Raw genomic sequence first — 12486 nt, 5'->3', positions numbered from 1 at the left:
ATTTTTTGGGTTCTGTGAAAGAAAAGAAAAAAAAAATGATTACTGGACACTTATATATTTATTAAACAAAATATAGTTTTTGAGGTATCACGCTATAAGTGCCATATATAAAACAATACTGATAATTGAAATCAGTTACAACGTACAGCTTTAATCACAGATATTCAGAAATAATTGAGATTAATCATTACATAATCTTCCAACTGTTCTCAAGTAATTGTCCTCGGCCATTTTCCTTAAAGTTTTGGCTGTGCCTTTCCCAGTGTTTTCCACCAAGTTATGTAAAATCCCGTGTTCCTTCTGTAAAAGTAGATGAGGGTGGTTAAATTCTTTCACAGTTCCGGCACTCATCACTAGAACTTTATCTGAATCCATAACTGTATGCAATCTGTAAAAGATTTTATTTTAATTGATAACTTTGATTATTCTATGTTCCCTTAAATACTGCATTATCCCTATACCTGTGCGCTATGGTAAACACCGTGCAATCCTTGAACTTGTTCCTGATCGTATTCTGAATCAAAGAATCAGTGTGAGGGTCTACATTAGCAGTAGCCTCGTCCATGACCAATATTTTATTATTCCTGATTAAAGCTCTTGCCAGACATATCAACTGTCTTTGCCCCACGCTAAAGTTAGAGCCCCCTTCCGAGACGTTGCTATTAAGCCCTGATGGCATCTCTGCAATTTCGCTCTTTAGCTCCACCTGCTCTAAAGCATTCCATAGAAGTTCGTCACTATATTCTTGAAAGGGATCCAGATTTTTACGAATGGGACCTAAATAACCAACAAAAAAATAATCGACTTACTTCATTAAGATCTTAAAACGTACCGGAAAATAGAACTGGCTCTTGCGGGATAATAGAAATCTTAGATCGAACAATTTCCAATGGTAACTCAGTGGTTTCCAGTCCGTCGATTACGATGCTGCCCTCGAGATCGTAGAGTTGGAATAAGGCCGAAATGGTGGAAGACTTTCCAGCACCGGTACGCCCCACAATGCCCAATTTTTCATTGGGATGGACAGTGAAACTCAAACTTTTCAGAACGTAAGGGTCAGTTTCGTTATAGCGCAACCTCACGTCCTTGAAAGTCACCCTTCCTTCTTTGGGCCAATCCAAAGAGACCTGTTGCGGTTCTTTGCGTTCAGGTTCATTTTCCAGTTTAGTGTATTCCAGAACCCTCTCCACTGACGTCATTTGATTTTCTAGCTCGCTCCATTGTCGCATGCCCCATTGCAGAGACCCCATTAAGCCTATGTATTGGGTGATCACCAGACCCACATCTCCACCATGGATCACTTTGTTTAAAGCTATTAAAGAGAAGGAGGATGCCGCAATAAAACTGATACAAATAATATCTAGCCAGAAGGCAAAACAACGGCTCGAGGCTATGAACAAGAACCAGGATGAGCTGTGGTGATTTTGGAGCTCGTCAAACTCGTTAATTAAGAACTTTTGAGCTGAGAAAGCTCGGATTGTGCTTAGTCCTTGTACTGAGGCGGTCATATGGGAGAATACGGGGCTTTTTGCTGTAAATTAAGTGGGTAATTGCGTGCTTCGAGAGGTCTTGTGTAACTTACTGATTGCCTCGATTCTCTTGACACTCCGACTAGTTTGTATGTAAATGCATCGCATTGCATAGAAGAGCACAATTAGAACTGTGGCAGGAACCATCAAGAACGGCTCTACTACTGAGGTGAGTACTATGGTACCTCCCAAGAGCAGCCCAATCTGCCATCATTAATACTTAATCATTAACCACAACTCTATGATCAGTGTCTATACTCACTTCAATAACATCAATTAGCACCGAAGGAATGTACTCATCAATATTTCCCATATCTTTAGAGAATCTGTTCAGGATTCTGCCGGTCGGATTTAGATTGAAGAACTTCATTTTTGCCCGTATTATTTGGGAGAAAATGAAGTCATGCAGGTTTCGCGAAGCAACAGTAAAGAAGACCATGAATGATATAGATTTGATTATTGCAATTATGATGGTCAGTAAGGTCAAACCCGAGTATATGTACAGGATTTTCGTGCGGTTTATAGTGGTTTCGTTATTAGTCGAGCTGTTTAGCACCAATTGGGCATAATCCTGCTCCAAACCAACCCTACATTTAATAGGTTTGATTATTAATGACGAATAGTAGCGAAGTGGCGGACTTACCAATAAGTGACGAAATACTCAGCACCATTAGCAGCTCCTTGGCACATCACGAAGGTCACGATGAGGCAGAAAATGACGCAGACATTGCCGCCCGCCTTAAGGTACTTCCAGTAGACGGAGCTGGCAATTTTTCCACTGCTTTGGCTTTCTTTTGCAATTGGAGGTTCATCATTTTCTTCATCGTCTATTTTCGCAGAATCGTCCTTTGATTCTGAGTTTTGACAAGAGCGAATTCGCCGTTTCTCTTCATTTTCTTCAGTGTTGTAATATTCCAGAAGCTTGCTGCAAAGATCAGAAAGGCATGTTGCTTTGGAATTTGAAAATCGTCGCAATTACATCGTGACATTTGAGTAAGAAATTAATGGGCATTATCAATCTCTACAGCATTTTTCCAATGATTAAAAAGGCAGGAAGTTGTGTCCGAACTAAAACTTTTAAACCTCAATACAGCGAAGTGAAGAGTTGTAGACGGGCCTATTAACCGTCGGATGACAAAGCATGAAAATTAGAATTCAATCACTTAGTACCACTGCAAACTGCTGTATTTGATTAAACTGTAAAGATAAATGAAGAAAATTCGAAAAGAACTAAATTTTGTACTCTTCATTTAAACAATCAACTGGAAAAGTTCTTTGAAAGAGACATATCTCTCACGCTGTGGCATTAGCTTCTGTTCGGCCGACATAATCAAAAATCATCCACGAGTTACTCGTAAGCCCCTCGGAGCGCTTTACTTTTAACATTTTTTGGAAATTTTGGATAAATCACAACGAGAATAAATGGGTATCCAAGACTTAGTAAATTTTACGGTCAAAATGTAAAATTAAATAAACATAAAAAAACTAGTTAAATCTGGATCTGTTCTCTTATATTTTCATTTTTTTAGACAACTAACCGGCTACCAGACTTACACTTCCGTGCACTCTCGATTACATTTGACTTGAATATTCTTAATAAAAACTTTTAAAAATTCAGCATTCGCCCGTTTTATCCCGTAATTTCCTTTAAATAGCCACATTTGAACCCACATTTTATAAATATTTACCTGAAGTTAACCCCACTGCTCAACAATTCTGCATAATTACCCTCCACCTGTATCCGTCCGTCATTTATGATCACAATCCGGTCTGCGCTTTGCAAATATTGAAGCTGATGCGTCGCCAATATCCTTATTTTATCCTTCAGAAAACCTCTGATGCAGATCTCGTACAAGTGTTTTCCGACGTTGACATCCACCGCAGATAGTGGGTCGTCCATCAGGTACACATCGGCCTCTTTGTAAATGCAGCGAGCCAGATTGATTCTAGCTTTTTGACCTCCGCTTAAAACCTTGCCTTTTTCGCCTACAGGAGTTTTGTCACCATGAGGGAATAGGGCGAAGTCGGGCTTGAGGGCGCAAGCCTGCACCACCTTTTCATAGCGGTCTTCCAGGAACGGTTCACCGAAAAGAATGTTTTGCCTTATGCTTCCTGAAAAAAATTGTTTCCCTTAAGCAACAATAATTTGTTTAACCATATCTTACCTGAAAACAACCAGGGCTCCTGAGTCGCCAGAGAGATCTTTCCTTTAAGATCAACGTGTCCTTTTTTAATTGGTAGTTCCCGTAGAATAACATTAATGAGGCTACTTTTGCCAGCCCCCACAGGGCCAACCACCGCCACTAACTGATTCGAGGTAATACTTAAACTAATATTCTCTAAAGTGTTCTCAATGGCCTCTTCAGACCATTTGGCGCAAACATTCTTGAGCACCACTTTAGGAGGCCCTTCTCGTTTTATCAGAGACCCGTTCGAGCCGTGCGAACCATTTAAAATTATTTCCTTATTTAAGGCAAAATTATCTACACTCTCAACTTCCTCATAATTCAAAAATTGTTGCACTCTCATTATAGAAACGTTCACTTCAGCCACACTGGAAATACTGATAGAGAAGAGGATGGTGATCACAGGTCGAAGTACGTTGTAGATGGCAGTGATGGCGAAGACGCGTTCTGCAGTCACCAAGTTTCCCAAGAGGACGTAGCCGAGAATACTGATGAAGATGGCCGATCTAGAAACAAACACCTCGAAAGAGTAGATGAGGCCCATGATATAGGCGTGGCTTCTGATAGCTTGCATTTCTTTCCTGAAAAAAGAATAAATATTAACGAACTTTAACGATGCGGTTATATCCTTGATAACCTTATCACCAACTGCAACTCAAGTAAACATTATTTCACCTCGGTAACGGTCAAAAAATCTTGAAAAATGTATCATCTTAGTAGCAAGCGTTAAAAATTAAAACGGAAGAATTAAGTTTGAACAAGTTGGTGGGGTAAAAGTTTCCCTCAATCTCCTTCAACCGCTACACCCTCAGAAATTGCTAGTATCGCCTCGTTCTCATCAGCGAGAACCGTTCGCAGAGATCGAAGTACTTAAGGAGTGATGGAGCTTTTATGAAGAAGAAGCGCCATTATGGGAATTCTCGAAAAATCATTCAGTTCCTCGTTAAATTTTATCAAACGTACAACTTTATATTATTTTTATGCTTTTATTTCGCTTGAAATTTTTTGAAAATCCTGGAGATTACGCTATTACTTTACGTCACAGTCCTGATTATTGTCTCGTTTTTCCTCATACGGTCAAAATTCTTTATTAGCTACCACTCTCACAAAAAAAGAGTCATTGAGTTGTCTCAGAAAGTGAGTGCTAAGAGGTACTTTATTAGTGGTCATTTTTATGCAATTTCATTTGCTTCGTGAGGTGAGTGTTGGAAGAAATTTTGGTAGAAGTAATCGCGAAATCCGAGATTGAAAACTTGATCGACTTTTGAAATTATTTTTTATATCTGTCCATTTTTTACATTTTCAAAATGTTCTATCCTTTATCTGTCGTCTTAATGTGAATTTAAACATTTTCGTAGTCATAATTTGCATCTTTTCACGAAAAATAAATGAGTTAACGTCATTCGGACCGAGCCTGCTATTCCTGCCGTAAGGCTCCTACGTTAGTAGCAGCTGATTGGTGACTTTCGGTAGTTAAGGCTACACTGCTTAAGAAAATTCCACTCGGGCCACTCGGAATTAAAACGATTTTGTACTAGCAATATTTATATTCTTTGATACCCCCTATACAAAGTGTCTATACAAATCGTTTACTAAACAAATACCTGAATTACCAGGTACGTAAATATGAAACCGGAATTTTTGTTTAAAAAATACACGTTTATTGCACGAAAATGATAAAAAAATATTTTATTCGAAGTATTGCTCATCGGTAGCTATACATTTTCCCATCTGCCTGATAATTTATGAATGCAACGCCAAAAAAAAAAACTGTTACTCATTTGAGGCAAACCTGCCACCGAGCGACTTTGGTACATTTTCGTAAGATGTGAAACTCTGTTCAGCAAGTGCGTGTCCCACAGACGCAAATAAGTAGTTATCGGACGAAGCCAAGTCTGGAGAGTAAGCCGCATGCGAAAGTATTTCCCAACTAAACGCATTAATCGTTTCCTTGACCCGTTTTGCAGTGTGTAATGAGGCATTGCCACAAAACAATATCACATTGTGTTGCCTTTTTTGATACTCTGGCCGTTTTTCACGCAAAGCTTTTATTCAAATTGACGATTTGTTGTCGGCAGCGTTCAATATTAACGATTTCGCCAGATTTTAGCAGCTCATAATAGATCACACCGTTCTGATCCCACCAAACACAGAACGTTGCCTTCCCCCCATAGCGATTTAGCCTTGCAGTTGATGTCGATCGTTTACTGGGAGGCACCAATGATCTTTTACACTTAGGATTCTCAAAATATATCACTTTTCGCCACCAGTCGCAATTCTATAGAGAAATTACGTTCCTTCGTGCGTAGCAGGCAGCATTTCACATTTAGTTTTTCGGTTTTCTTACTGTCTTTCACTGAGTTCACGTGGAATCCATTTTCCCATCTTCTGGATTTTTTCCGTAGTTTTAAAATTTACGGTAACAGCTTGTCGTGTCGCATTTAACTGATCTGCGAGTTGCGGTTGCTTTCGAACGTCATTTTCATCAACAATACTGCCAATTCGCCGTCTCCAAATTTTTCCGGTAGTCTTCCACGTTTTTCTTTTCTCACGTCGAAATCGCCGCTTCTGAATTTTTTAAACCACTCAGAGCACTGTGATTTACCAAGATCATGCTCAACATAACCTTCGATGAGCATTCGATGCGATCGTGCGTCAGTTTTCTTCAAATCATTGTTTCCAAAGACAAAATTCGACATGTTCAACGCTATTTCAAACTATTTTATTTTATTAAATTTGTATTATCTTGAGTTGAGAATCTTGAGCAAATGTAAATAAAGGAGATCGCGCCAATGAGGTTCTAGGATAACCACATCAACACACCTGATATTGTTTCTGTTATCGACGTGAAACAATGATACTGAATCGCATTGTAAATATACTTAATCTACTGAAGAAACTTAGTTGGTATGTACTTACTTTCGAGCCAATGCTACGAGCTTTGAAAAGTGATTTTCCCAGCAATACATCTTAATCACCTGTATCCCTGATATAACCTCATTCATCAACCTCACCCTTTCGTCAGTCCTCAAAGCGGTGCGAAGACGCAAAACCGACGTTCTTTTGGCGAGAAAAGCTTGACAAATTAATTAATGAAATTTGCACCTGTGACTCTAAAGAAGTAGTACCTTGTAAAGGCACAAAAGAAATAAGAAAAGCCATTCCAAAAAGGGCCGCATACCCGATTTCTCGGTACAATAACCAAGTTCCAAAGGCTACTTCAATGGGGCCCACCCAGGAATAATGGGCAAGGACAAATCCTTGGTCGAACCTGCTTAGATCGTTGGAAAGGAGGTTGGTCATTTGACCGACAGTGGCTTTGCCTAACGCTGTTTGACTCAGTTTCATGGTTTTCCTTGAGGGAAAATAAAACAAATAAAGTTTCATTAACTTTGAAGGGTTGATTCATGCCTATAAATTAGAGAACTGCACGCAACTCGCATCTTCATGGACAAATGTTGCTGGCTCATCATTTTGGGATGGGAAACGAAGGCGTCCATGGCAAGGCCCAGCACCACTCCCGCGCAGTACATGTACGCTTCAGGTTCTGAGATTGTCGTTTGACCGGTCTCAAAGTACCGCACTAGTTTTCCTATGGATAGAGGCACTACGGTTCTGAAATTTCTTAGGGCTAAAAATAACCGTCCTGGGGATGATATTGGTCACTCACAAAATCACCAGTTCATTTATCAACGTTATTATTCCTATAAGAAAAAAGTGTAGTCCAAATATTTTCAAAAGAGCCCTATGCAGAGCTGATTTCTTGTGTTTCCTGTGCTGTTCCCTCCAGACTTCTTCCAGTCGATCACCTAAATTACAGGAGTTGTGCGATTTTAAAGGGGAAAAAAGGTCGTCTTCAGTTAATTTTTTCTTGAAACCCTTTTTGAAAATGGGAAGCATATAACTGAAAGAAGAAAATCATATTTTAGATTTGCATTACTTCAAAATAGCAAATTTATTGAGCATCGTCAGTTATGCCACAATTGCTGACACCATCTAAAAGAACCGAGTCAGATTTTTGTTGGATCATCGTATTCTTATATGCCTATTATGCCTAATTGTTTCTCACGAAAACCATTTACAGAACGATAATAATAACAGTTAATGGTAAACCATTACTAGTAATTGCATACATATGTACAGCAACAATAAAATGCATACTCAATATTTCACCATAATGAAACCTATTACACAATTGGTGCTTTATCGTATCGAATGCTGTTTCAATGACTGGCGGGATTCCTGGTTTGTAGTATCGCAACCTCGTTCAAGATTTGAATAAATTAAAAGCAATCATTTTTTTCTGCGAAAATTAAATAAGTTTTATTGTAGGCGTCTATTTACATATTTAGAATTTAAATCTGCTTGGAAGGTAAAATGAAATAGCCAACACGGAAGAATCATTACAGTTTTGTAAAGCAATTCCCACTTTTCAGAATAAGGAAAGCAACAAAGCAAACGTCGCCTGCTATGTAAATGGCAACGTGACATCTTTCTTTGTTTAATTACATGACAGATATGACACTACCAAAATTGTCAGAGAATGCCCAATATTTCCAATACTTTAAATTAAATTAAAAATAGGTGTACATATCCGTCAGACAAACGAACACGTTTGATTTTTTTTTTGTTGTAAGGAAAATGCATTCTGGGATGCATACAAATATCAAGCTAATCAGTAAGTAAATAGGTTTTTACTAAAATTTGAAGCCTTTCTCAACTCCATTAGTAAAATTATTTCGAATTCAAAGATAGCCTGTATTTTGGATCAATACCAATTGCTTTCCAAGTTCTAAATTATAATGAGGCCTGTTAATTAAATCCAAAAATAACCTCCAAGATTAATCCCAACTGCGTTCATTGATTTTTCTGGGTCATCCTTACACTTAACCATATTTACATTATATTTTTTTCCAATTTTTTCAACTTACAGGAACATTAGCTCGGACAAAGGATTAGCGCCTTGTACAGGGTTGGCTTGCGTGGGGAATTTACGATTGTTATCCATGTTTCCATACAAAAATTAAAAATCTCGGCCAAAATTGCGATCGTTTTACTACGTTTTTGCCGGCATTGATGTCATGCAATCCTCGCGGCATTCAATGCGATAACCGAAACACGCGAATAACGACTGCCAACGAGAGACCTGCCAACTCTCAACGATGGGCAAAAACCTTGGGTTTATCTAATACCAGGTCAAGTTAGAAAGGGATCGTTATATAGGAGAATCGTGTAAAGGTGGCAGAGGAGATTATTGCCGTGGATTTTTGGGATCCGTTATCACGGCGACAAATGCGCAAGAAATGATTGAATGTAGAAGTGGATTTATGGATGTAAATTTAATGCCCACAAATAAATTGTCGCAAAAATAGGGAACTTGTCGCGATTTGCGAATTCCAGAGAGGAGAAGTTCACGTAGCAATAATGAAACTGCACACCAGAGATTTGGTTGAATGCCAGAAACCGCGTGTATTCAGCCAGAGTTCAATACTCTAAACTCATAGAAAGCCTTACAAAGGAATTACCTTTGGTTGTGCTCTTTGATAATCTGGTAATAAATTGTAAGCATTAAATATATAAAGGTTTTCCTTCGCTATTTTGTTAAGAAGTTTGTATATTATTATGTTGATATAATAGTGGAAGTCAAATGTTCAACGACTTCCAAGATTATAGTTTGTTGTAACAAATATGTATCGCAGTAAAATAAAGTTGTTTATAAAAAAATGAAACCTCTTTTTATAGTATAGTAATGATATTTCACTAGCTGTTTATGATAACTAAATACGTAATCTTGAATCTTGTTCCTCAACATAATTAAATACTATTTGCTTCGAATTGAATTAATGATATCTAGATATTTTATAGACAAATCATAATGAGCTTTATAGCGATTTGTTTACTGATAGTTTAAATTAAGTGTTAAATATCGAACGACTGTTTAAAATTAAAAATAGTAATAATGATGTAGAATATGAATGTCTTATTATATTAATTAAAATGGTAAGGAACAATTCTTTATTTTACTAGTGACAAAAGTATTAAGAAAAAAGAAAATAAATAAGCCAAGTGGAATAACGGTTACAATTCTTACATGCTTTGCGCTTGAAGCGCTCATGTTGATTTGTCTTGATCATTTCCCCTTAATCCAAACTCTATTTCCAGGTTTCCTTTTTTAATTAAATAAGTTCGGGTCAATTTTTATTTAATTTATAAAAATTAAATTGGCAACAAATATTCCCCTCATATCGAATTGGTCATAAAAAGCAGGGATCATTCTCATTGCCTCGCCATCTATTGATAGAACGTTAAAAGTCAATAAGAATTTAACTCAATGACATTTGTCACTGTCAAATATATTTTTGTTTTTGTTTATTGTCGGTTGATTACCTGTTGATTTTCCAATGAAATTCATAGAAAAATCAAGACATATAAAATATTTAACGTTAGAAATTAATCGAGAAGTTAGTTTTTATGTCGTAAATATGTAAATTTTGCAAACTCCCAAAATTCGGCATCAGTTTCATTCAACTATACATATAAATTAATGATGGGAAGTTGGAAGAAAGTGGAAAACGAAAGAGGATTTTTATGTTATCTTAAGTAAGTGTACGGTTTCACGTATAATTACAATTTTAATAGAAATATTGTTATATTTAACATATTAATGCAACCAAAAACATAACAGCCTACTTAAAACCAATCTTTTAATGTATATTGAAACACTAATCTTGCCTCTGACCTCACTTGAGATCTTCCAGAGTAAAATTAATAAATTGACATTAAATATTCTATTTTTCTCTAGCTTAGACACAAACCTGAAGCAATGGGATCACCCCAAATTCAGCGATGTCAAACAAGCCTTAGATGATTGCAATTACATTGCTTATGCAGCCTATCGACTTGCTTTCAAAATCCGAGTTTTACAACGATGCTTGTACCGTAAGAGAATTTGAAAATTTACTGTTCTTCTGAACACTCATACATTTTTTACAGTAGAGGAAATTCCTCTTAATATCATAATTGTGGTGTTTGAAAGGCATCGCCTAGCTAATACTGAAAATTCATTAGTGTTAGAAACCTATGACGTGGAAGCTGTTCTTTCAGACGTTTTTTACACTGCCAATAAAGTGAATCACACCAATATTGATATAGATTTTGCTACTGAGATTGCTATTAATTTCTTGTATAATGTATTTGATTGGTTAGTTGTTGAGAATTAATTTAAGTTATTTGTTACTTAAAATTTGTTTTAGTCTTCGAGAGGGCAAAATCCAAGTCCTCTCTACAAAAATGCTCTTAGGGCTTCTATGCAATTGTTCCTTATCAGAGCTTCACAAATATTTATTTACTTTGTGTGCCGATCATAACAACTGCATTACTCGAGTGAGACTGCAAGGACTGCTGCATAAAATTCACATGCTTATGAAGTATCTCCATGAAGAGAATTATTGTTTTGATCTCAAGTCTTTGAATTGGGCCGTGGAAAAGTGTTTTCGAGAAGTAATAAGCCATTGATTATTGACACAACTTTCCTAGTTTTCTGTGATTTTAGTCTCCAGGTTTAATTGGAGTGACACAAACTCATTTTATCTCCTGGTTAAACGCTGAGGTGCCCTTCTTATCATTTCTTCCATTAATTTATAAGCTCAAGGCTGCAGAAACTGGTAATTCTATAGTTATAATTACATCATTCAATTATTTGTAAAAATTATTATTTATTTTGATTTTAGTGATTAGCTCCGTTAAGTGCACTACATGCAAAACCAAGCCTCTACTAGGCCTCAGATATCACTGCAATAAATGCCCCAAATACCGACAATGTCAACGGTGTTTTTTAACAGGGAGAGTGAGCCACTCTCACAAACTCTCGCACGCCTTAAGGGAATATGGAGCTCAAGGGAAGTCTCAAGTTTATTTGAGCAAAATCTGTCTGCTTTTCTGCCCCAAACGGCCAGGGCAGTGTTATTCAATTGTGAGACCTAGCAGGCAGTTTGCTAATGAAAATTTCAAACCTTATCACTCATCTGATCCTATGTATGAAGTAGAACCGTTATCGCCCCCTGAAGCTCAGTTGCAAAGCATCATACGACAATTGGAAGCGCAAAATCGAGATCTTCAGCAATTGCTTGTATTCGGTACGCGCACTGACAAGGAGATGGTCAAGTATTTGGAAGACTATAGAATTTTTATGGCCCAAAATATTCAGAAGTTAAAAAATCTTAAAGTAAGTTATATATATATTCTGTTCACTTTCGATATAACTAATCAATTTTTATTCCTTTAGCAACATATTAATACACCCCAAGGACAAGAAATACAACTCCCAATAAACAACCCCATAACGCAACCGAATCTTAACATGAGCCCCATAACTGTGATGACTGACCTGGATTTAAGTGACTGTGACTCCAAACATAATGCAAAAATTTCCGTACCGAATTCTTCCGTTAAAGTACTGCATAATGATCTTGATGAGGCATTGGCAAAGTTACAACAAATCCTGGCAAATAATTTTTCGTTGGAAGATTCGCTGAGTCATTTAGACAATAGTAATTTGAAGTTTGCAGTCACAGAAGTGGAGGGAATGTTGACTTCCATTATCGATAATGTAGAATCGAGTAGGTGTAACTCGGCATTAGGAATCCGAAATAAGTCGTTTAATGTGCAATAAATGAAGGGCAATAATTTGCCAAAAAAAAATCGGCATTTGTGTTTTCTTAACAATTTGGTACGTATTTAATTTATCAACACCAAAAAAATCAGTTTTTTGT

The 12486-nt window shown here is 37.0% G+C and overlaps 2 protein-coding genes across 3 annotated transcripts; one reads left to right on the top strand and one right to left on the bottom strand.

Annotated features, from left to right (window-relative positions):
* Positions 1-39: 39 nt before the first annotated feature.
* Positions 40-8788, bottom strand: LOC136348449 (probable multidrug resistance-associated protein lethal(2)03659). Its single transcript, XM_066299299.1, has 13 exons — positions 8647-8788; positions 7386-7619; positions 7127-7330; positions 6844-7070; positions 6635-6791; positions 3695-4296; positions 3218-3641; positions 2173-2454; positions 1792-2116; positions 1583-1733; positions 833-1531; positions 462-777; positions 40-388 (listed from the first exon to the last, which is right to left on the bottom strand). The coding sequence occupies exons 1-13, from the start codon at positions 8721-8723 to the stop codon at positions 181-183; spliced, it is 3906 nt and encodes a 1301-aa protein (XP_066155396.1). The 5' UTR covers positions 8724-8788; the 3' UTR covers positions 40-180.
* Positions 8789-10068: 1280 nt separating this feature from the next.
* Positions 10069-12431, top strand: LOC136350689 (dystrophin-like). Of its 2 annotated transcripts, none has more exons than XM_066302797.1 (7): positions 10069-10315; positions 10518-10649; positions 10709-10916; positions 10969-11215; positions 11268-11379; positions 11446-11939; positions 12000-12431. In XM_066302797.1, the coding sequence occupies exons 2-7, from the start codon at positions 10580-10582 to the stop codon at positions 12384-12386; spliced, it is 1518 nt and encodes a 505-aa protein (XP_066158894.1). In that variant the 5' UTR covers positions 10069-10315; positions 10518-10579; the 3' UTR covers positions 12387-12431. The 2 variants fall into 2 exon arrangements, with proteins under 2 accessions (XP_066158894.1, XP_066158809.1); XM_066302712.1 differs by having other exon boundaries at positions 10518-10654.
* Positions 12432-12486: the final 55 nt, after the last annotated feature.

The sequence above is a fragment of the Euwallacea fornicatus genome, chromosome 1 (genome assembly GCF_040115645.1).
Source record: "Euwallacea fornicatus isolate EFF26 chromosome 1, ASM4011564v1, whole genome shotgun sequence".
NCBI classification, from domain to species: domain Eukaryota; kingdom Metazoa; phylum Arthropoda; class Insecta; order Coleoptera; family Curculionidae; genus Euwallacea; species Euwallacea fornicatus.
This window is presented reverse-complemented; position numbering and strand designations above follow the sequence as displayed.